This window comes from Convolutriloba macropyga, chromosome 4 (genome assembly GCF_964194025.1).
Source record: "Convolutriloba macropyga chromosome 4, txConMacr16.3, whole genome shotgun sequence".
NCBI classification, from domain to species: Eukaryota; Metazoa; Xenacoelomorpha; order Acoela; family Convolutidae; genus Convolutriloba; species Convolutriloba macropyga.
Genome location: NC_134471.1, coordinates 16,167,436 through 16,193,416, shown reverse-complemented (window position 1 = coordinate 16,193,416; position 25,981 = coordinate 16,167,436). Strand labels below are relative to the sequence as shown.

Genomic DNA, 25,981 nt, shown 5'->3' with positions numbered 1-25,981 from the left:
AGTTGGTTCAATTTTTCTGTATCGACAAGGGACATATTCAGATTTGGGACAGGAATTACGTCAGTTAGAAGGAAGGATTGGTGATCAGACTACAGTGGCTTAAAGTAAACTTTTTCAGGAGCGCAGTCAATTTCTTTTGTCATGTGGTATCCACTGAATGGCATTTTTCCAACGAATTTCATATCAATGTTTAGCTCTGAGGCTGCTAACTTAAGCAATAAGCTCTGACAGCTACCATTGTCTAAAAAAGCATATGTATTTAAGGTCTTCTAACCATTTTTCAGTTGCACAGGAACTACGGCGACTTGACCTGTTCCTTGTAAATGGACTGCTTTAACGTTAGTTTTCTTAGAGCCAGGATTTATATCGAAACTATCATGAAGCAGAGTGTGGTGCGTTTTTCCACAATTGTTATTACGGCAGACGTTTTTTGAGGGGCGCTTGTCGACGTGTTGACTTCCCAAACAGTTAAAACACAACTTAAGTTTTCTTTTGTGGTCTCTTCAAATGCTAGGTGGAAGAGACTGGAAATGCGTGCATTTATACAAGAATTGGCAATTTTCATTTCTGGGGCATGGCTTGATTGCTGTCTGTTTGTTTTCAGACTGCAAGTAATCACTTACGTTGTTTCGAAATTGCCTCTGGTAACTATTTTTCTTGTCATTGGTAGCGTTATTATATGCGCTAAAAAAGTTGGTTTCCCAGGTGTTTTGAAGTTGTTTTGCGTAACGTGTTTTATAGAGTTCAAATCATTACATGCTTTAGAGAAGTTGAGAAGCCACTCAGATAGGGTTTGGAGAGACGGTTGTTGATAGCTTTTCTCCAAAACAAATTTGTTCCACTCGAGCCGTACAGTGTTGGGAAGCTTTGCGAGTGCAACGTTCAAGTTAGTTGTTGAATGTAGATCGTGAATGAAACCTAGTTGGGAGAAGGTGTCCAGCATTGTTAAAAGGAAAGAAGAGAATTGATCTTGGAGGCGATTTTATGCTGAAACGTATAGGTCACCGTTGCAACCATAACCGTCCACAAGGGCCTTGGCTTCGCCGGTTAAAAGCGACTGTAAATGAAACATTATTTCGGGTGATGTCATTGGAGCTCGGTCAATAGTAGCTTGAAATGTGCTGAACCATTTCATACAACTCAAAGGATCACCATTGAAATTATCTGCATTTAATTTTGGAACAGATTTCTGGAAACACGTGGACATCGATACTGATTGTCCAGAAAATTGTGGCATTTGTGAAACAATAGGTTGTGAGAAACTACTGGAAGTTGATGGATTGGATAGATTAGGGTAGTTTTGACAGAGAGATGTGACATTTGTTGACGAATATCCGACTGGAACATTCACGAAAGATGGTTGAGATGTGCTGCAGGGAGCAGTTGACGATCTCAAAAAGGAAGACGTTGTGTGGCCATTGTAAGTTGAACCACCGGGTGCAGTACAACTTGAACTAACGGCAAGAGAGCTTTCAGCGGGCGCTGAAGCGGAATTAAAAGAATGAGTTTGTTCAGCAACGGAGTCGTCGAGTCGTCATTATATTGTCATCATGGACGATGGTTTTCTTGGAGTCTGGTTCTGAAGCAGTCATTTCTTGCTGGTTTCTTGTGTTTACCTCTTTAACTTGTTCCTTATCAACGTGAAAGTCCTTTTTATGTCTATTTTTAGCCGACTGAAGTCTCTGGACATCTGATCTTGTTCATCAAGTTCAACGATATTTAGCAGTTCAAAAATTATGGGCTCAAGTTTCTGTTGCATTGCTCTTATGTCTTCTTTCATTTCGTTTAAACTTTCCAAATCGTCCGAAGCTTCAATTTCAGAAAGCATGTAATCAATATGAAGCTTTATGTCATTTTCAATCATTAGTTTTGACGTTTCTAATCGCTTCTGTTCATTTGATTTGATTGCTGTTGAGGTACCAATGGATTGTTGAGTTATCATTGTTTCATCTGGGGAGTCGGATGAATTAGTACTCATTTTGGGCACTGTATTGTTTGAGGTTGACCGCGTCTCAACCATTAATGGGAAGTCAGAGTTGTGTAGACAAACCGAGTAGAGTCAGAAATGTATTGGTGGTTACAGTAGTTTTTTGTTACCGCAAGAAGCTAACAATACCTATGAAAATCAATGCCTAACAAGTGTTAGAGCCAACCAATACCTACAAAATAGCAATACCTACCAGAAGCCGGAACCCACCACTACCTACAAAACCATTACTTACCAAATACCGGAACCCAACTATACCTACCGAAGGCCAAAACCTACCAATAACTAAAAAAACTAATACCTACTAATTACTGGAGCCTACCAATACCTACAAAACCATTACTTACCAAATAACGGAACCTAACTATACCTACCAAAGGCCAAAACCTACCAATAACTACAAAATCCAATACCTACTAAATACTGGAACCTACCAATACCTACAAAACCATTACCTACCAATTACCGGAACCTACCAATACCTACCAAAAGACGGAACCTACCTATACCTACCAAAGCCAATTCCTACCAAAAGCCGATACCTACCAAATACCTGAACCTACCTCTAACTACCGAAATACAGATACTATCAATAGGGCCTACCAGAAAGGGACCTCGGGTCGGGTAAAACTCTAGAAGATCTGTGAAGAAGGCGTTGGGTTGGTGAAACGATCAACCTGAAGGGGGTCCTCGGGGTGGGTAAAACCCCAGAAAAACCGAAAAGCAAGTGGGAGGTTGGGGAAGCGACCAACCAGAAGGGGGTCCTCGGTGTGGGTAAAACCCCAGAAGAACCGAAAAGCAAGTGGGGGGTTGGGGAAACGACCAACCAGAAGGGGGTCCTCGGGGTGGGTAAAAACACAGAAGAACCGAAAAGCAAGTGAGAGGTTGGGGAAGCGACCAACCAGAAGGGGGTCCTCGGGGTGGGTAAAACCCCAGAAGAACCCAAAAAGCAAGTGGGGGTTGGGGAAACGACCTACCAGAAGGGGGTCCTCGGGGTGGGTAAAACCCCAGAAGAACCGAAAAGCAAATGGGGGGTTGGGGAAGCGACCAACCAGAAGGGGGTCCTCGGGGTGGGTAAAACCCCAGAAGAACCGAAAGCAAGTGGGGGGTTGGGGAAACGACCAACCAGAAGGGGTCCTCGGGGTGGGTAAAACCCCAGAAGAACCGAAAAGCAAATGGGGGTTGGGGAAGCGACCAACCAGAAGGGGGTCCTCGTGGTGGGTAAAACTCCAGAAGAACCGAAAAGCAAGTGGGGGGTTGGGGAAACAACCAACCAGAAGGGGGTCCTCGGGGTGGGTAAAACCCCAGAAGAACCGAAAAGCAAGTGGGGGGTTGGGAAAACGACCAACCAGAAGGGGGTCCTCGGGGTGGGTAAAACCCCAGAAGAACCGAAAAGCAAGTGGGGGGTTGGGGAAACGACCAACCAGAAGGGGGTCCTCGGGGTGGGCAAAACCCCAGAAGAACCGAAAAGCAAATGGGGGGTTGGGGAAGCGATGAACCAGAAGGGGGTCCTCGGGGTGGGTAAAACCCCAGAAGAACCGAAAAGCAAGTGGGGGGTTGGGGAAACAACCAACCAGAAGGGGGTCCTCGGGGTGGGTAAAACCCCAGAAGAACCGAAAAGCAAGTGGGGGGTTGGGGAAACGAGCAACCAGAAGGGGGTCCTTGGGGTGGGTTAAAACCCAGAAGAACCGAAAAGCAATAAGCGAAATTAAATATCGATAAAATTCTGAATGTTGCGATCTTTATCTTTGTCTTTTTTGTGTCTTTTTGTGTAGTTACCCCACCATAGTATGATTGTTTTTGAACAAGTCTAATTTCTGATATTTGGATATTTTTAGGTGTGGTTTCGAAGCTGTTGTGTTGGGTGCAGAAAATATTTTTGAATTACGTTGGGATTGGGGGGATGCTTAGGACTATTTTGATTGTGTATTATTAAAGTAAAATTAAATTTGATTCGTTTTGTTTCGCTTGTTTGTTGCTATAAAAGGTTTTTGAGAAGTCGACTACTTCCGTCAGGTTTTGACAATAATTGTGTTTTCGTTTTGCCGGCTTTTTCGTTGAAATCGATCAAAAGTCAACCTGTCCTTGACACTTTAGTCAGTGAAGGGGCATGAAAGGAGATCAGTTCACTAAGAGGCTTCAAATGACCTCATAAGTGCTTATTTTAGACCATTTAGACCATTAGAGCTTATTTGCCATCCAAAGTAACAAATAAACCCAGTTTTGGAATATTTTCAGTAGATAACTGGCATCAATGATTTCAGTGGCTTAAGGTGGTCAATGGGAAAATAATTTAAATCACACATAATGGTCATGGAAAAATTTGAGTGAAAAAGATACACAGGACAAAATTAGCTGTTTAAAATTTATTTCGAAAGCATTTATTGGAAAAACGCACATTTGACTCAATTTAACCATTATTTTTTCGACAAAAAGGCAATAGGCAAAAAAGCTCATTTTTGACTGATTTTTGATTTGAATTAGTTCTATTCAATTAATATTGTTGCTCCATTCTTTTTGTGTCTGTCAATTGGCGTCAAGAATGAAATACCTTGATACGATTAACCAGTGAAAAGCGGCCAGTAGCATAGATGACAAAATTTTCGAATCAGAAATTTTGTAAGTGGTATTATTGAAATGAAACCAATACTTTGTCCCATGTTATTAAAGGTAAAAGCAGAAACAGTTGTAATTATGGAATCCAATCAAACAATATTTTTCTGAGGACTTTAATAATAATAGATGCGATAGAAAGCTATGTTAGGTCTTCTATTGGCTTTTTACAATACAAAGAGTTTTAATTGTATTTGCGCGCTGTCTTTATTTTTTGTAACGATCTGTTCATACAATTCCATGTTTTTGAAATTAAAGTGGAGCAGTCATTTCGGTCACGCTCAACCGAGAAGTGGAACAAAAAGTTGTTCGGCGGCGTATTTTTTAAAGAACTTTTTCTACTTTAATTTTATAGAAGATTGAAAATACTGTGCTTGAACAAAAGTTTTATTTCACAATAGTGAATTTTTGTTCGTTTTGCAGTTTAACTTGGTTTTCTGGTTTTTTTGATCGAGTTGCTTTATTGGATGGCTTTCCGAATCAAATCCTAGTCATTACAAGGTCTAATTCCATGGTTAGTCCATGAAAATTTTTTTAGTTGTAGTCCAAGACTTGTCCTGCTATGTTTTTCGTTTCGTTGTCAAGATTTTTGCTCTGACCACGTGAACTTCACAATCGCCTAAATTTTGTTTTCTCTTCATTGTACATACAGTTTAGACTGATTTGCGAGCGTGACGTCTTGTATCATTTTTAGTGGAACAAAACTTTTCTGTTCATTCGCGTGGTTAGCTTACCATGGATCTCACACGACTTACCTCACTTTCAAAATGACTTTTACTTACTTGAATTGATTGGAGGAGATAGTTTCACCTGAGTATATGTCACCTTATCTGAAGTTCATTTGGGTAATAGAAAAAGTACATGTATTTTACCATTTCTTCCAAAATAAACTATGGCATCCCATCATTTATTAAAAAAACTGAAACGTCTTTTCTTCCTTATTTGCTTAAATCGTTGTGAGAATGCAGGTCTACGAAGTTATCGCAGTTCATTTCTTGCAATCTGCCTGTTCTGTTTTGTAAGATATGGCTCGTTTTTGTCGTTTTTGGATACTTTGTGATGCCGAAACGAACTCTGACAGCCGGATGGTGCAAAAAAATTTATATGAACTCACACGTATCTGCAATAGCTTTCACAATGTGCTAATATGATGCATTACTGTCAAAAGCGAATGTGGGAACATTCTGTTGTTTCACGCACAGAGTCATGCGAGCCTTCTTGTTTAGCTTATGGTTGCTGGTACATTCCGTGGCAAACCTTTTATTAAATTTTCAAGGAGGTACTCGTATTTCTTTCAAAGCATAGAACAGACACATCAATAATTAATCACCAATTGTAAAATAACTCAATTTTCAGCTGCTTCTCATAGAGAAGTTTGCATCATTGCAACAATTCGGTCGACTTTTTGTAGCTGATCATAAGTCACTATTATGTGTTAGAACAAAAAAACTGCTCGGCAATAACTATTATTATTCACATTAACGGAAATTAGATTTTGTTTGTCTATATTCTATTTTAGATCAACAATTTAACATTGATTAGTTTTAATCATAAATCGAGACAGCTTATTATTATTATTATCGGAGCATTTTATTAATTTATGAAAATCATTTCGTATTTTGAAAATATTGGAACCAAACATTATCGAATGTTTTGATCATGATTAGGGTTCAAGCTTTATTGAGGCGTTTTGTTTGTTGTTTCACCTGTTTCTATGCTTTATATGTATCGATTCACGTTACGTGCGAATTTATTATTCTAATCCTTTACGTCAATTCTGGAACAAAAAGAGTTAGTAATTAACTATGAGAAATCAGAAAAATTATCAACATAACTCGGTTTGTGTTGTAAAAACTGTTGTTGCACTCTAACCAAATGATGAAAATGACGGCCTAATTAAAAACAGCTTTAAATAGTAATGATAAACTGGAAAGTTTCTTATTTTGCGACATTCCGATCAGATTACGTTTTGTCGATTGACTTATTCATCTTGATAACTGCATTTTAGAAATAACAGAACTGTGGAAGCTAATGCGCTATGGTTGATAAACTTCTCTAATAAAGAGAGTATAGGGCATGTAATCCCTTTTCCGTTCATTGCCAAAGCTTGTCTGACGCCCCATTTCCGCAATCTTAGTCGAAAGAGGCATCAGAGAATTTGGTCAGTCCAGTCTGCTCATCCAACGTCCTTGACCCACTTGGTCGTCCTTGAAACTTCAGTCTTATTTGGGGGAGTGGGAGATGGTACATAGAATGTATGGACCATATTTTTTGTGTCATTATTTCAAATCCTATTCTCTGGTAGTTCGCAGAAAAAACAAGGTTATATCATATATTTCATGTACTACAGTTAATTATGCGCTAGATACAATCATAGTTGCCAAATCAAACATTCTGGTTATGTTGATAGTCCATTTTCATTATCGTTCCATATTTTTAATTATCTGATTTTTTTAAATTAATTTAATTTCCCGAGTTCATACATTCAAAAAGTCATAAGAAACTGGTAGGACTACAACTGCAATAAATCATAAAAGTTGTTGACTATAAATTTTGCACAATGGGAGATCTAAGGTTATAAAAATTTTCCATAAATAGGAGTGCTAGGATTACTACCCAAAAGTACAAAGATTTGCGCCTAAAAGAAAAAGAACTCAAATTTATTGGAAATAGAGCTAAAATTTTATGTCGCACAATTTTACAGTTTTGTCATTACATTCACGTTGTTTTCATATAAGTCTATCGCTCCTTTGCAAACGTTAATATTTAGAAATGGCAACTAAGAAAACTGAACTTATGTCGGGCATATTGTAGCAGTAGAAATACGGGATGTACACCTTCAATCAATCAGAGACTAAGAAGACACTATTCTCTTTTATATAGCGCTAACTTCACTAACTATAGTCAGTCTAATAGAGCAGTTGCACGACCAGTGTTAACTCTTTTACACATCGTTATAATTGAAGTATACCTTCAGTGTTTTACAGAGTTGGTTAGTCTTAGAGACATAGGTAAGCCTACTTCAAGCGCAGAAATAAGTAGCCCTAGCTCTTTATACCTTAAGGCTGTAAAAGGAGTCCACCTCGGGTCTGCCTTAATATGGTAAAATCGGCGTGTTCTTTCTAGAGTTTTTTAATTATGTTTATCAAATTCTGAAGGATTTTGCAGGTGAAGATATAAAAAATACTAAATAATAATGAGTTTCTGTAAGTTATACCTATAAAAATTCGAAACATGAAGATGTTGTGTGCAATTACGTCACAGTATGTGTTTTTCAAAAAACCGGACTTATTTCGGTTGGTGAGAACGTAATGAGATGATATTGTTAAATTGCTGAGTTAAGACCCGTTATTGTGGTCTGTGCAATCTACTTTAAAAAATTAATATGTCAATTTTGTTTTCCAAATCGCTTGCTGCAAGGCCTTAGGCAATATTCGCCGGGATATGAGGTTTCAGAGCAGCTCCTACGTTACATGTTCCTGTATTCAAACTGCATCATCATAGACAACAACAAAATTATAAAAATCTCTTATAAAATCTTATAACAACAGCTAAAAATAATATTGCGTTATAAAAATCCACAGAAATTGTTCACAGCTTTGTTTGTATTGTTGACAAAAAGATTGAAAGTACAAGCTGAAGACAACTTTTAACAAATTATGCAATAATTTCCAAAACTTTTTTGAACAAAAACAATATCATAAAGTCAAAGACAATCAATTGAGATGACTATTTTTTTAGAACCACAAGGTGTAGAAACTTGGTTTATTCATCATTGTAACCCCAGGTGATTTCCATGAAATTTTTTTTCTGTTTTAACACTTTATCGAAGATTAACTATGGACGGCAAAGAAAAGTTTTTTTGTAAAACGCTTAAAATGTCACAGAAGCGGGGAAAAAATTAACTAAGTTGGTTGAAAATAGTTCAGGGGATAAGTCGAAAATCCACTGAAAAAAAAAAGAAATTTGGCCTATGATTATTGGACAGAACATTTTCGAATGATTAAATGCCGTGGTCCAGGATATGTCACTCCGGGTTTAGCAACATCTAATGTGGGTATTGACTGCTGTTAACAGTTTTTAGGACTGTATTTTCAGAACTGTTCAATCAAAAGGAGTTTGCATTTTTGTCAGGAGAGTGGCGTATAATTGTCTGAAATTTCTCACAAAAATAAATGCTAGGAATCTTTTTGACATGCAAATTCCTTGTTAGATAGAAATTACGCCATAGCAGACAATAACAGTTGTCTAAAAAATTGAGTCTTGAAGGAATTAAACTATTCTGTGTTTTGTCCAGAAATGTTCTGCATCTGTAGTTTCTCTGAACTTCTCCTCTTACCTCATCTTGTGTCGAAGACTAAAATACTTCTTTTGCCGGCGCTAATTAGAAATGTCACTTCACTGTACTGAATGAAAAAAGACATCAAAACAGAAGAATTTTTATTTTTAAAAAGTTTTCAGTTGTCATAAAAAAACTCAATTCAGCACCAGTTTGACAAGAGTTATCTGAAGTTATTAAAAACTAAAGATTTGAACTAATATTTCTTTTTCTGATAATTTTTTAATAGTTTGTTTCGATTGCCTTCAGTGATCAATGCATTTCAAGCAAAAAAGTGGTGTTTAATTATTTGATAAAAGTAGTTGTGAAAAACGTCCAAATTATTGATATTTTGGTTTTTCAAATTTTTTCGAATGGTTTTTCAAATTTTTTCAAACAAACTCTTTTCAAATTTTTGCTGCAGGAAAATGCAACAGAATGCAAAAATTTGTTGTGTAAGTTTTGAACGACAACTCAATAGGTAGAAAATGACAGTGGTTTTAGTTCCAGCCTCTGTCCAAAACAAATAAAAAAGTCTAGGCAAATTCTTTCAGTACCAAATATATGTCTCAGACGATCTTTTCCTAGGTTGAGGCTTCTAATAGTATCGAACAATTATAAATGTTGCTATGTACCAATTGGAACATATAAGAGGCTTGAACAAGCATTAATAATTAATTGTAATAATATAATTAATGATAATTAATTGAAGAGTTATTAATTCACTTGGATTACTAAGAGAATTCAGTTTTTTTTATTTTATTACATGGGCGAAAGCGCTTTAGAACGGATTTGTCGTACGCTTTGATTTTTAGCGCCCTCTAGTGGTTTTGACTGTTGCCGATGTTATTGCAACTTTCAAGATGATTCGAAAACCGCCAAAATTGCAACAAAAACTTGACTCTTTTGTCCAACAACGTGAAACTTAGACGTGCTCTTTTAACAAATGTTTAGACTAGAGATATGTTTTAAAACATAATTTTGGTGACCATCCGCCTTGATAATAAGGACATAAAACCTTCTGAATTAAATTTATTTTTTTTTGAAACAAAGAGGGGGCATGAGCACACCCCAAGACTAATATCCAAGACTACGACAGAGTTTCTCATTGCAGACGAGCCAACCAAAGACGAAGAGTTTTTTTTCAAGGGTTTTCAGACGTCACCCGACCAAGAAGGCCTGACATTTTTTTGGTTACAGACGTCACCAGGAGATGATCGCCCGAGGTTCCAGACGTCACCTTAGAAGTCCTTTCCCCGGTTAGACGTATCCAAAAAAAACGTGATTTTTTTTTGCGACAAAAAATCTCAAACACACAAAAATTGTCCCCCAACGAGCTTTTGGTAGATGGTTTATGAAAGAAATGCCGTGAGCAACTACAAGTCAGCAATTAACGAAAAAAAAACACAAATTGCCCGAAAAAACGATATAGCGTTTTTGCATCTGAAAAACTCAAAAACAATTTTCTCAATTTGTCGCAAAAAATCTACATGAAAGTAAAATTTTTATTTGAATGGAACACTTCAGTTGGACTTGAAATCAACTTTATTTTGGTTGAACACTTTATGTAAAAATTTTTGCTCAAAATTGAGAAAGTCGCAAAAAAGCTTTTTTGAGCGTCAAAAATCAAAAAACGTTTTTCTAACGTTTCAGAGAAAACCTTTTAATAAATCCAAAAATCCCATTGATTAGCCCCCCTGGGTTCGTTGGAAAAAAAGCTTCAAAATCAATTTATCGATTTTGCATTTTTGTAAAGAAGCAACTCAATTTTGACAAAATTTGCTTCCTTGACTACAAAAAATCAAAAAACGTTTTTCTAACGTTTTAGGGAAAACCTTTTAATAAATCCAAAAAACCCATTGATTAGCCCCCCTGGGTTTGTTGGAAAATAAACTTCAAAATCAGTTTATCGATTTCGCAATTTTGTAAAGAAGCAACTCAATTTTGACAAAAATTGCTTCTTTGAATCAAAAAATTCAAAAAACGTTTTCCTAACGTTTTGAATAAAACATTTAATAGTTCCACTGAAACCCATTGATTAGCTCCCCTGGTTTTGTTGAAAAACAAGTCCAAAATCAGTTGATTGAATATACAAACTTATAAAGAGGCAACTTGAAATTTGCGAATTTGCTTCTTTTACTTAAAAAACTCAAAAAAACATTTTTCTAATGATTATTGGAAATTTTCAGCAGATAACAAGAAAGCGTTCGAAATAGCTCCTTCCGTTTGTTTGAAAATAATCTGAAAATTTATTTGATTTATTTCAAAACCGCAAAGAAGCAACAGAAAAGTGGCAAGTATGTTTCTCTGTTATATAAAAATCAAAAAGCGTTTTTCTAACGTTTTTTTTTTCTGATTAAAGATAAAAAATCAATCAGTTTTCAAAAAAGAGCTATTTTATATACCTCCGCAGTTCATTAAAAAACAAAATGAATAACTATATAATCATTCTGCAAAACCGAAGAGAACAGACAGAAAATTACTGAAAAGCTTCTGAAAAAAAAAAAACCTTCAAAGAGAATTGTGTTTTCTTTGATCTTAATTGCATACTACTAGCCGCGAGCTTAGTTAATGGGGTAGTATGCTTTCCTAAGAAAGCCCGACATTTACACTTATTTTGTTTTCATTTTGCATACTACTAGCCGCGCATCTAGTAAATTGAGTAGTATACACTGAAAATACCTCCTCAAGAGAAATAAAAAGAAGATAAGATCTATTTTCCTTTTTTCTCAAAAAGAAGTAAATCAAAAGCTCTCGAATAATTCCCCACTCAAATTCATTCACACATATAGTCTCTTTAAGTTGGAAAACTCAAACATCTCTTTTTTTGTCCGCGGTCTCAGAAGTTGCCGAAAGAAGTCCCTTTTCCCCCTTTGGTCTCAGTAGTCACCAACTGAAGAGGAGTGTGTTTCCGTTGGGTCGCAGTAGTCACCAAAGTAAAGATTAGCAATACATAGGTGGCAGATAATATCCAGAAACAAATACAAGCAGTTTAATGGTAGCAGTTGTCCTTAACTTCATAAGAATCGCAAAACAGAATTTCTTGGAAAAGAGCTTCAAAGTAGACCCAGCTTTTAAGCAACCAATTTTCTCTGCTTGTCTGTAGCTCACGTTGCCAGGTCGCACCGCATTTTAAATTCTAAAAAAAAGTTAACTTATTTTGAAGAAGTATCAATATAGATTTAGTTTGTTTGGTTTTAGGTTATATTTGTTCCTAAAACTCCACACAAAAAAAAGAAAACACTTCAGTAAAATTTTTTCTGGTACTTTGATTGTGATTAAAGGAGAACTAAAATTTACAGTAGAATCGTTGCGAAGTCATATATGTAAAAAAAAAGTGAAAGCAATTATTTGGTCCTGTTCAACAAATCAACGGTACACACGCGCGAACGCTTAGTTTTTCCTTTTTTAAGCAAATTTTAGCTAGATTTAGCACCAAAAAAAACACCTTTAGGATTCCTGTTTTTGTGAAAAGTTGCGTCGCTATTTTTGAACGAAAAGAGCTAGACTGATTAGCCTACAAAAACTTAAGATGTTTTTAATTTACCAAAAAGTCGTCGCTCCGTAAATTTCGAGCCGTTCTTTACCTTTACTTTAAATACGACAGAACCATTACGAGTTGACTACAGCCGGTTCATCAAGATGACAAAAGAAAACAGCCAGAAGTTACAATACGCATTGAACAAGTTCAAAATGACTGAGCTCAACATGAAAAATCAGCTTGATCTCTTACAGACATCCGTTCAGCAGAGAAAAAGCTTCCGCACTCTTTCTTTGTTGATCAACAAAATCAAGGAGAGCGTTGAAGAGCTGAAGACAAACCTTGACAGCATCATGCTTGAAAAAGTAAGCTCCAGTAGCATAAATTCAGTCATGAAGCGTCAATCGAACTTAATCTCTCGTCTAGAAAAGTTGGAACTAGAAGTCAACAGTCTCGACGATGATGGTCAATTGAGTCAATCATCAACTCGAGTGCGCGATGACATCAGCTGCATCTCACAGTCCTCAAGAAGACAACTCGATTTGCATCGATTGACACCGGTTTCCCAAAACTCAGAGCAAAACAACATGACAGTAAAGAACCCTGCCAGCGATGTCTCCCCTCCAGTGCCCCCAAGACCGGCGAAACCATCGTTTTTCCTTCCGCAAGGAGAAAATAAACCCAACCTTCTCTCCAAATTCCTTCAGAGCAACAGCCAATTTGCGCAGGATACTAGAGAATTGACTGAAGAATCAGTAAAAAATTTTACGACGGTTGAACACATAAATCAGTCAATGTCGTTGTTAGCAGCCCCAACACCAGCATCAACCCTATTATCCAGAGCAAACATTCAGGACAGATTTGTCTTGAGTAATCCTCAATCCCCAGTACACAAAGTTGTTCTCAGAGAGCAAGAGAACACTTTCAACCAGTTTGCTTCAATTCAACAACCCTCCATTCCAATGAAGCAAACTGCAGTCTTATTTCCTGTTGAATCTATTGATAACCAGCCGGAATTAATTCACTCATCAATTGGAGAATTGAATCAGTTCTCTAGTTCAAAGCTGATCACATTGCCCGAAATGCCAATAAATCAACCAGCAAATGCCACAGTTAGACCAAAAGAAAAGTCTTCTGTTCCCTTAAATAACAAAAGAGAAGATCAAAGCATACAACGTCTTGCATTAGATTTACAAAACTCAATTCAACATAACTGCCCAGTTAACAAAACCAATACATATCAAACATCAAGTTCATGCAATTTGAATGAGCAAATGCTTCAGCGTCAATTTCATTCAGAAAAAGGAACAAATAGAGTGACAAATGAGACCACGCCAAATCCATATTGTTACGAAGACAGTCGACACAATCCCCTACATTTTGACAACAATCAAAGTGCAACTGCTCAAACTGTTTCAAACACTCAATTTTCAGCTGTTCCTATAAGTGAAAACCAGAACAGCGTTAAATTGGCGTCAGCAATGTCGTTACCAACAGTAGCGCAAACAAACGTTTCCCAACAATTTCAGAACCCACTTTACCCAACTGGAGTTCATTTTAGCAATGGAAATCGAACGGAAGAACCAAACAATGGAATTGTTTTCCCCTCCAATACAACACTCAACAACCAAGGTACCAACCTTGTTTGCTGTACATCATCTCAGCCACCTAATTGTCCGCTTACGCCGGAAAATCCCTTTACAAACTACCAAACAGCCATTCTTCCCCCCTTTACTCAATATATTAGCCAACCAAACATTTCCGGAAATTCGAAACAAATTCCAAATTGGTCTTTTTCTGGAAAGCAACTGTTTCAGCCACGAACTGAAATACAAACAGAAACAATCCCGTTTGAAAATAATTTTAATTTACAAACCACAAACAAAAATTCCATTAAACTTCCACCAATAACAATATCAAATTTCAATGGTAACCCACTGAAATACCATGAGTGGATAAACAATTTTTTCAACCTAGTTCACAATAATACTAGCCTTACGGATACACACCGTATAACATACTTACAGAACTCGGTCGTAGGGAAAGCCAAAGAAAAAATTCAAGCCTACTCGTGTGACCCAGTTTACTACGCGATTGCTTTAAAAGAGCTCATGGATCACTTTGGAGATCCCAGCATTGTTGTGAATGCTTTCATCAATCAACTGGAAGCCTGGCGTCCGAACAATGACTACAACAAACAGAGTTTCGTATCTTTTGCTTCTTTTCTCAAACGATTAGTGCAAGCTTTTGAATATTTAGGCTTCAAAGCCGACTTGCAAAGTTCAACATTGATGAATAAGGCAAAAGAAAAAATTCCACATAATTTTCTGATAAAATGGACAGAGTATACAATAACATCAATTGGAAATCAACCAACCGTCTCTGATTTTCAGAAGTGGCTTGAAGTACAGGCCCAAGTATACGACAAAATCAACAGAGAAAATGTTCATAAGCCGTTTAATAATTGGAATACTTTCGGTCACAACAGTAATAGCATTAGCAGAATTAACAACAACAATGATAATAGGAACAGCAATGCTATGAATCAATTTTCTAATACTTCACAAAACAATTGGAAACCGAATTCATTGCACTCAAGTCGCCCTGCAAACCAGCAGGGTCAACCACCCTTTCCTCCGCGTAAAGATGCTGATCAGTCAAACAGGTCTTGCGAGAAATGCAAAGGAAGTCACATACTCGCAACATGCCCTGAATACCAGAAATGTGCGCCAGACCAAAGGTATGACATTGTGAGCAAGAACAATCTTTGCTCGAACTGTTTAAGCAACAAACATTTTAAGCAGTCATGTCCGTCCACAAAACGATGCCAAACATGTAAAGGATTTCACCACACAACTTTGCATGATCCTTCGAAACAAGTTAAGCGGCCCACCGCTGCCCTCTCAACAAGCAATCCCAATCAGCCGACACAAAATCTAGCAAGCCCCCAAACACAGCCATCCTTTCAACAACAAAATCAAAACAAAAGTACTGACACTGTCAGCAGTACAAAGAGCCAGCAGACAAGATACGGTCAATCGTTTTCTGGTAAAAGACAATCACAGCAACAAAATATTCAACGCGCCCATTTGAGTGCTTCGAATCCGACCCAAAACTTCAGTATCAACCGAAATACAATTCCTCCTCCTGAATGGTATGAACAACTACAAATAATACCAGTTTCATTTGTAAACGGAAGTAAAGTGTTTGATACTTACGCCTTGATTGACCCCGGAAGCCAGTTCACCTTCCTGCTGGATAAAATTACTAGCTTTCTTGAGCTTCCCTGCGAAGCACAAGCATCAACAACTCTGCAGTACCTAAGCACTGAACATGAAATGCCACTGTCCAAAATTAGTGAAACAGTGACAGTAACGCCTTATGACAAAATCAGTCAACACTTCAGCATTGCAAGAGCCTATAGCACGCCATGTCTCAATGTATCACCCGCTAACGTTCTTGAACTCAATCAATTATGCGACACCTTCAAGGAACTTAGTCACATTTATTTCCCTGACATAGCCAACGGTGCAATAGGCGCCCTTCTTGGTGTCAATACGTTTGCCTTCACATATCCAGTCGACGTAATCCAAGGTAGCAAAAAGCGTCCATTTGGCGTAAAAACAAAGCTTGGTTGGACTCTCGCTGGAGAGTACGAGCTATCTCCTAAAACAATGAACGCAAACAAGCCCCCTCGCCAACCATTCATTTACCATGTCTGCCGGAAAGACACTGAAGAGGAACCATTGGACGAATTAGTTCAAAGATTCTGGAAAATAGAAGCTGAGGGTACATTACCCGAACAGAATGAAGACAGCTCACTAGAACAATTAGCAGTCAAAACAATGGAAAACTCAATCTGTCACAACGGTGAAAGATATCAGATTGGCCTTCCTTGGAAACCTGTAAAGAAACTCCAGAATAACTATTTCTCAGCAGTCAGTCAACTAAAAAGTCTACAAAAACGACTACAAAACGATCCCGGTCTCAATCAGAAGTACAACCAGACACTCCAAACAGACTTGGATAAAAATTTTGTCAAGCCAGTCGAAATGCAAGCACCACCCCCAGAGTCAATATGGTACTTACCTCATCATCCAGTCACTAATCCAAACAAACCCGGAAAAGTGAGAAGAGTTGCCAACGCAGCATCAAAATTCCGCGGTGAATCGCTGAACTCAAATCTTCTAACTGGTCCTGATTTACTAAATAACTTAGTTGGAGTGCTGTTGAGATTCATAGAACACCCGGTTGCTGTTTTGTCAGACATAGAAGGAATGTTTATGCAGATTGCCGTGAGACAAGAAGACCAGTCTGCTCTTCGTTTTCTTTGGATGATAGACAACTCCATTCGACAATTCCAATTCACTAGATTAATCTTTGGCGCAACATGTTCACCATTTTGCGCAATTTATGTGCTCAATAAATGTGCAGAAGACAACAAAAGTGAATTTCCAGCCGCCTTGATTGCTATTAAACACCACTTTTATATGGATGACTAAATCCAGTCCCTGCCAACAATTTCAGAAGCCAAAGAAGTCATATCACAGACAACAAGATGCCTGAAAAATGGTGGCTTCAGGTTGACAAAATTTGTTTCGAACGAACCAGATGTACTCGCTGAAGTCTCTTCCGACGACAAAGACGAAACAAAAGTGATCATAAGAGTCCTTGGTCAAAAATGGAAGATAACAACTGACGATTTTGTCATGTTTCCCCTACAACAATTTCCTAAAGATGCAACAGTGTACACACAAAGGAAAATATTCAGTTTGGTATCTTCAATCTTCGATCCCTTCGGTCTGTTGTCTCCCCTGACAATTAGAATCAAAATGGTTTTGCAGCAGATTTGGAAACTTGGAAGAAAATGGGATGATTTGATACCACATGAACTACACCATGACCTCCAGAAAGTTCTAAACAGCTACTTTGCCATGCCCGAAATCCGAATACCAAGAACTGTTCACAATTTCAGTAAAATCACAAGCAGCCAACTTCATATATTTGTGGATGCCTCAATGGCAGCTATGGCAGCCGTTGCTTACCTCCGTACGACCAATAATCAAACCACTCCGCCACAAGCATGTTTTCTCATGGGAAAATGCAAAGTTGCTCCCATTAAACAAATAAGTGTGCCAAAAATGGAACTAGAAGCTGCTGTTATAGGAGTGCGCCTTCTACAACTGATCCAAAGAGAAATGACACTGACATTCGACCAAACTTTTCTCTGGTCCGACAGTCAAGTAGTTTTGGACTGGATAGCCTCAAATAAGAAGCAAAACGTTTTTGTTTCAAACAGATTGCAAGAAATTCATAAAAGTTCTTCACCTCAGCAATGGCATCACATCTCAACTTATCTCAATCCCGCCGATCACGGAACTCGCGGTCTTGAGACAAACGAAATTCGGCAGAAATGGTTAGATCCACCCCAATTTCTTTGCCAAAGCGAGTCGACCTGGAATGATATAAACAAACCACGCGCAACATGTGCGGCAGTCACGAGAAGTCCCAAGACAATTAAACCTGTAGTCGATCCGAGTAAATTCTCAACATGGAACAAACTTCTTCTGACAGTTGCAACAGTGTTCAACCTAATTAATCGTGCAAAGAAAATGCGAACGAACAATCACCAATACACAACTGAAGACATTCAATTGTCAAGAAATTATCTCCTGAAATTATCTCAGGACAGTTTTTTCCATTCGACCGTTAATTCCTTACAACGTGGAATCAAACTAGATTCTAAGTGCAAAATACGATGCTTAAATCCGCTGTTGGATGAGGACGGATTACTCAGGTCTTGTGGTCGATTGCAGTATGCACCAACACAACTCGATTTGGAAAAATGTCCAATAATTTTGCACGCCAAGGACAAAATTGTTCGTTTGTATTTGGAACATGCCCATCAAATATGTATTCACCAGTCCACAGAACCAACAAAAGCATTCATTCAACAACGTTACCATGTGATTGGCCTTCGGAAAGCGTTAGCAAGCGTACGGTTTCATTGTTTCTTATGTCGACGCTTTGACACGAAAAACATTCAACCAATTATGGCACCATTACCTAGTTTTCGTTTTCCAACAACAAAAACAGAGTTCCCCTTTGCTAATTCTGGTGTAGATTTCTTTGGACCCTTCTACATCGAAGATTCCAAAGGCATTTTAGAAAAACATTATGGTCTAATATTTACATGCATGGTGACGCGAGCAGTTCACTTAGAAACGTGTCCAGACCTCAATACAGATACGTTTCTCAATGCCTTCAGAAGATTTTGCAGTCGTCGATGCCAGCCCCACCTTCTCTACAGCGACAACGTGAAAACCTTCGTTGGCGCTTCTGAAGAACTGAAGAAAACTGTTAAAGCCTTGGACAATGACAGAATCTACAAAGCTTTAGCAGTAGCCAATACAACGTGGAAATTCAATCCCCCATACGGCCCTCATTTTGGCGGTGTCTGGGAGCGTTTGATCCAGAGCGCCAAAAGAACGCTCCTCCTCATTCTAGGATCCAGAAGACTCTCTTTTGTCACTTTCCTAACAATTATGGTGGAAACAGAATCAATCCTCAACTCCAGACCACTGACTAACGTTGCTGAGCAGCCTGACAACGAGGAACCTTTGACTCCAAACCACTTTCTTATCCAGCGTCCCTTCAATAGCTTGCCACCAGGACAATTTGGAGACCAGCAACCTGCAAGCTTGAAGACATGGAAAAACACGCAGAAGCTGATGAACCATATATGGCGACGCTTGGTGAAAGAGTATCTGCCAACCCTTAGCCGACGGTCGAAATGGTCAAACAGCAACGATCGACCTCTCAAAGTGGACGACATTGTTTGGGTGTTGAAAGACCAAACACCAAGAGGCATTTGGCCACTGGGAAGAGTCATGGAGACAACACCAGGACGAGATGGAGAAACACGAGTCGTAAAGGTAAAAACGGCTTACGGCACGTTCGTTCGCCCCGTTTCCGACGCGTTTTTTCTCCGTAGTTTTTTTTTTGATTTTTGTCGCTCCGGTTTCAGGCAACGTGAGTTACCCCTTTCCCACAAATTGATGTACTGACCATATTGACAACATTTCAGCCTACAGTTTCAGAGCCAATTTCAAAGAAGATGAGAAAAGACTTCAATCAATTGATGCCTCCGAAAACCCTTGATGCCCCCTTTGTGCCCTTGCAGCATGTTGCCGATGTTATTGCAACTTTCAAGATGATTCGAAAACCGCCAAAATTGCAACAAAAACTTGACTCTTTTGTCCAACAACGTGAAACTTAGACGTGCTCTTTTAACAAATGTTTAGACTAGAGATATGTTTTAAAACATTGACTATAAAAGCGAACTGAGAATGTTGCTAGAAAATCTTAGCAATATGGGTATTAAGGCAATTAAGGGGTGGGGGGGGGGGGGGTTATTAAAAGCAATTTTGGTATTAGTAAAATCCTAGTAAAAACACTTAAGCATGCCAACTCTTGCACAGAAACAGCCCGAAATTTGAAAAAAAGTATTGATTATTTCTGTAACAGTTGAAAAAAAAGACACTGAAAAATTCATGAGAATCGGTGTTTGAAAATATTCCCGTTATTGGATTTCAGAAATTGTCACTCACAGAAAATGAGCTATCATTTCACCCTGAGAACGATAAGTGTGAAGTCGTATTTCCCTTGGACAACGTATCAATTAGTGAGACAGATAAAGTTATCAACTTGACTGCTGGACTCAGATTCTTTAGCAATGAAGCGAACTCGGCCAACAGAATCGATGAGTATAAAGAAGTTCTGAGGAGTAGAAACGCCCATTTACGAAAGACCTGCAAAAGATTGTCAATGAAAAGGTAAGTCAATTTTCGGTTGAAAAACAAACATTCGCAGAACCAAGTTAATATTAAGATCATCCACGTTACCAATGCATTTTTTTAAGTTATTTTACATTAATTTGCATATATCTAAGTTAATTTTTCACCCATCATATACAAAGTAAATTTGTCAAGATAATGAATTTTGAAATATTAATGTTCGGGTTAATTTTAGCAAGATTATATCAATCAACATTGACCGTTGTCCCCTAACTAGACTCTCATTTCAAACTCCCTTCTTGTTCTGCCATCAAACTCAAGGCTCATATCATTGCTTAACTCCCCTCTCTTTTGGGTGAGTTTAAATTGAAGATCAAGTTTTTCTCCCCGGTAGTTCGGTGACGAAAAAATACATAAACTCTCTCTTTCTCAATGAGCTGAAAATGTCTCTGATATTCAGTGGAGACATTCATAGCACGCGGCGCAGCATCTAACATCAAGATTAGCAGAACGACCTATAGTTCATGATGGCAAGAAAGTATCACCAAGTCGTGAGTTGCTCTCGGTGATAAGATTTGGTTTTTCGACTACTGGTGATCAGTCAGCCGTTCGACAATCAAAATGTTCTGAACCGTTCAGGTACATCATTGTCACCGAATGCATCCAAATTGTCGGAAATGCAATTATGGACTACATTTTTCTTAGTTGTAAGCATTAATTCCAAATTGACTTGTAGTTTGAATTTCTAGTAGAAGTTTTAGACGTTGTACCGTTTATCAGCCTGATATCATGTATAGATAGCAATAATGCAAAAACAGAAACCGACAATTGCATATTAAACTGCTGCTTTTGAACGTATCGAGTTTTTGGTTGTTTGAAACGAGTCAGATGGGTCAGAAGAATGATCCATTAATGACGATTGCCGAAAGCAGTGGTCTAATGTGCATAATTACGTGTTCATGCTTTTTGTGCTTTTCAGCGATGATATAGATGTGCTACGAACAATTTTTCATTGATACTGAACATTCTCACCTCGTGTTTTGCTCAATTCTTCTATAGCTTAAAGCAGTTCCGCCACTGCCGGTCCCCAGCCCGGAATGAAAAAAGAGGAGGGTAAAAATTTCAGAACATACTGGAAAATCTCAAAAGTCGGTTTTTTAACTGGACTTGGAGAAATTTTTCTACACAAATTTAGCTGTTTCAATTATCACTTCTTTTGCGCTCGAAGATCGGAAGGCTTCGAGCGCAGGATTATTGATTATCCTGCGCTCGAAGTATTCCTGGTCCAGACCCAGTAGCGCTCGAAGTATTCCTGGTCCACACTCATTTCCGCTCGAAGCATTCCTGGTGCAGACTCCATTCCTGGTGCAGACTCAGTTGCGCTCGAAGCATTCCTGGTGCAGACTCAATTGCGCTCGAAGCATTCCTGGTGCAGACTCAGTTGCGCTCGAAGCATTCCTGTTCCAGACTCAGTTGCGCTCGAAGCATTCCTGGTGCAGACTCAGTTGCGCTCGAAGCATTCCTGTTCCAGACTCAGTTGCGCTCGAAGCATTCTTGGTCCAGACTCAGTTGCGCTCGAAGCATTCTTGGTCCAGACTCAGTTGCGCTCAAAGTCGTTTATCATCAGACTTAAGAGCGCTCGAAGCCGTTTAGGATCAGACTCAAGCGCGCTAGACAGTCTGTATGCGCTCGAAGTGCGCTCGATTCCGCCTATGATCAGACTCAAGTGCGCTCATTCCACCTTCCAGACCCTGTAGTTTCGAGCGCACAAAAGTCAAGTGTGCGCTCGAAATGGTCTAGACTAGGGCGATTTCGAGAGCACACCTCAACCTGGGTACGTCAACCACTATTGGAAATTTCACTTAATATCCAGTATTAGTGGACAGTTGACAGTAATAGCGAGCTTTATGAACAGTTTACATAACAGTCTTAGTTATTTTGGGATTGTTGACGTCATAAACTCTTTAAAAAGTTGATAAAATTGTCTCAAAAGACACCTGAATTTACTTGAATCGTTCGGGCAAATTTCTCTCATTGTACAGCAATTTTTTCATAAAATTGGTAAGGATCTACTTTAATTGCATAGTCATTTCTGGTCTCATGATATTAACCGTTGATGCGCTATGGAAAGGCAACATTAATTTTAGATTGTTTTAACTGGGTTTTAATAGCAGCAGAGTTTTGTTTGATGCAATGCATACTTCAGTATAACTGCTTTTTTCAGGTAACCACGCTTGAATCGATTTAATTTAAAAAAATACATAAATTACTGTGTAAGTGCTTTTCAGGTATCTGTACACTTGAAGTTCACCTGGACCGCCAAATACCTGAACAGATTTCTAGCAAACTTACCTAAACTTTATTTAGAGTGTATTCAGTGATTATGGCCAGTTTTGCTTGTAAAACTGCTGTATTATCAGATACAAAAATTACACATCTGCAAATTCTCATTTTTATTTCACAGAAACAGTTCTGGTGGACCAATAGTAGACAAAATGTACTACTTTCCCAGGAGCAAAATTCTGCTGTGCTCTACTGCCAATGACCATATTTTGTCGATATGGCTTCACGTCTTTGATTTCATTGAGCGCAGTAAATTGAGGCATGTAAACACAGCACCGCCTTCATGTAAGTATATGTTAAAAACTATGTTCCTTTGAAAATGGTTTATAGTAAACTTTTTGATGTGGTAGTTGAACACGATTTTTGTGTGACAGTTGCGAATTCTGTGGATTTACATCCCCAGTTAAGGCCCTCGTTCAAAACTATACATGATAAGACGCACCCAGACGATAAAGGGCCAAGCTCAGGAGAATTACTTGTCCTAGTTTTTGTCTCATTTTTAATAAACATTTCTCGTGTGATAATCAATAACAGTTTTGCGATAAAACAATAACACCAAGAGAAAACGGATGATTGATTTTATTTCTCACTTAATTCGCGATACTATGCTAGCATCAGTTCGTTTTGCAAAGGGATAAATTAAAAAAAATAGAATTTGGAAATAGCTTGGCTGGCTATGAGCTTGGCTGGTCAGTGAGCTTTTGACTTAAATAATCGATAATTGAATTCTTTGCAAACAAAAAGCGCTCAAATAAGACTGAGTTCTATCTAGTGAAATCGTCATAGCTAATAAGAGGAACAATAAGTATTTTAGAGCAGATAAAGATGAAAGCATTGACACGTTAAGTATGAAAAAACCGAACAGACAACAAATTATATACAAAACCTGTTGCTGGAAACAAATGAAGCCATTGGATTATAACTAAGGTAAAAGGTAAAGCGACCAATTAGGGTAACTATTACTATTTTCTCGAAAAATGAGACTCTCATGATTACCAACTAAGTGAAACTAATTCACTGTCAGCTAACAAACCAAAAATATTTCAGAGTTATTGAAACAAAATTTGCATTTGTTCAGTATTCATAGCTTGACATACATAATTAACTATCAATTTTATATATTGCTGATGGATCTACGTTTTATTATAACTGTGGTTGCGTTACCTTAACTGTGCAATTTCCGTTGCTTCCGCATCGTTTATCAGAGCTCCAGCTTGACACTTTCTCCCTGTTACGGTTATCCAAGAGTCTTCGCAGAACCCAAATCTACAGCCTAGAACATTATGGCGGCATTGGTTTTTTGACTGACTAAAAATCGCTGACAAACAATTAGCAAAAGTGTTGAAAGGACTGTAACTTTCACTTATTCTAGTTACGACTTCCCTTGCCGGTAAAAACTTGAAAAATTCATAAATTTAGTAAGGCCGTAGTTAATAAAGTTACTATTGCTGCAATAGTACCTTTATTAACTACAGCCTTACAAAAATAATGAGTTTTTTAAACATTTTTCACCGTCAAGGATAGTCTTAACTTGAATAAGTAGAAGTTACAGTACTTTTGCTACAGTACACTTTGGCTTATTGTTTCTTGGCGATTGTTAGTCAGTCAAAAGAACACCACCGCCCTAACCCGCTCGAACCAGTCGTTAGATTTGAGTTCTATGAAGACTCTTGTCTAACCACAACGGTTAGAAAAACTCGCGGTATAATGGAGCTCAACTAAATTAAAAGTTTTAGCGATAAAACTATCGAAAAAACTTGCTTGTTAAAGACTCACAATTGATTGAATAGTGAACTTTTATCCAATTAGAGATCGAAAATGTTCGTAATATAGGATTTTTTAATGTATCTAAGATCACCACTTCTATTGTATTTACTAAATACATTTCCCTAAATTTTCTATTGATCACGTAACATTGACTTTAAATGTCAAGTCAATGCTGTTGTTAGAGAAACAAATAGGCTTAACTAACGTCTAAAGTTTCAGAGTAACGTTTTTGGTTACTCTAGATACTTAAAAAATGCGTGTCAGAAAATTTGGTAAAAAATTTAGCTTGAAAAAGGCTTATTTATTGTTCATACAAAATTTCAAAATAATTAGAAGCCGTTTGTGTGTTGTTAAGGGGGTTATGTCATAGAATTAAATTCCGCTGTTTAGTTCATTTGCATCTACAACAAAATGTCATTCTGAACCTTTTTTTGGTGATGAAACAAAATGAATAAACGATAATTACAATTTCAGATGGCAGAATGACTTTTAAGAAAATTTGAGCTTTTATAGAGATTTGGAGACAGCTGATATGTTTAATCATAGAGTGACAGTGAATTGCATCTTTTGGTATCACATTGTCAAAAACTGTTGCACCGAAAATTTCCTCGAAGTGTTGGGGCCATTTTTGTTGATAAATTAGTATGATAAATTACCATGTTTTAGTAGAAGACATCAAACATCGATGGGGTAGGACAAAATTCGATTTTACCAAATACATAGCGGCAGATTCAAAGAATGTTCTAGCAGTTCAACATCCTCTCTTTCGCTTACTATCTACACCCTCAGAGCTAAGCAAAAACAATGAAACGGCTATTTATACCAAAGTAGAAGAAAGTTCAAATTTAACTGCGAAGTTAAGCAAAAACACAAATGTGAAGTCACCGGGCAGATCAAAGCGTGCATTGCAAAATGGCGAAATCCGGGACAATTGTTCTCCTTGCTTGACAACATTTGATGCAATATTGAAAGTTGATACACCAAACGAACTTGATAACTTTTTTCGGTCAAAAAATTTGCCAACGAGAATAAACGATCTTTACAACAGATGGAAAAATATAGGAGAACTCAGCAGTGTGGAAAATGCTTCAAGGAATTTTTCGCCATTTTTGGGAAAGAAAGCAAAGTTATCACAAATAAATTCATATTGGTTTGATTTTGCGTTATTCAATTACAAACTTTTCTCATGTTCCTAACTATACACTTGTTACTTCCAATTGAGAGTTCTTTCGTCTGTTTAGAGAGAGATTAGGTTACAATATAAAACATAACTCAATGTCTCCAAGACGACCTGTCAAAAATATGTCGCTAATTTTTGACAGGTCTTAACCTAATTTATTCCTATGCATTTTTGGTTGCATTTTCAAATCGGTCGCCGCAACTCCTCGGAAGGTTAATTTTTAGAAAAAGGTAGCTTAAGTCTTCATGAAAAAGAGCACAACTGAAGTTGCCCAAATTAGTTTTCAAATTAGTTTCCTAGCTCCGAAATGGTGATCTTCAATTTTAAAACACAGCATGTTTATAGTTACCATAAAAAACAAATTCGCAATCAAAATCTGAAAATAATTAAATCTTTGTCAAAGTTGTTAAAAAAGTTGTTAAATCTATGTCAAAGTTGGAATTTTTGACATCAAATTTTAAATTAAAGCGAATTTCCGAGCTCGGATAGCCCCAAA

At 37.7% G+C, this 25,981-nt stretch overlaps 1 protein-coding gene across 1 annotated transcript; it reads left to right on the top strand.

Moving 5' to 3' along the window:
* Positions 1-5,955: 5,955 nt before the first annotated feature.
* LOC142338285 (uncharacterized) lies at positions 5,956-25,541 on the top strand. The gene is made up of 4 exons (XM_075387966.1): positions 5,956-6,391; positions 19,996-20,234; positions 22,660-22,823; positions 24,972-25,541. The coding sequence occupies exons 1-4, from the start codon at positions 6,260-6,262 to the stop codon at positions 25,499-25,501; spliced, it is 1,065 nt and encodes a 354-aa protein (XP_075244081.1). The 5' UTR covers positions 5,956-6,259; the 3' UTR covers positions 25,502-25,541.
* Positions 25,542-25,981: the final 440 nt, after the last annotated feature.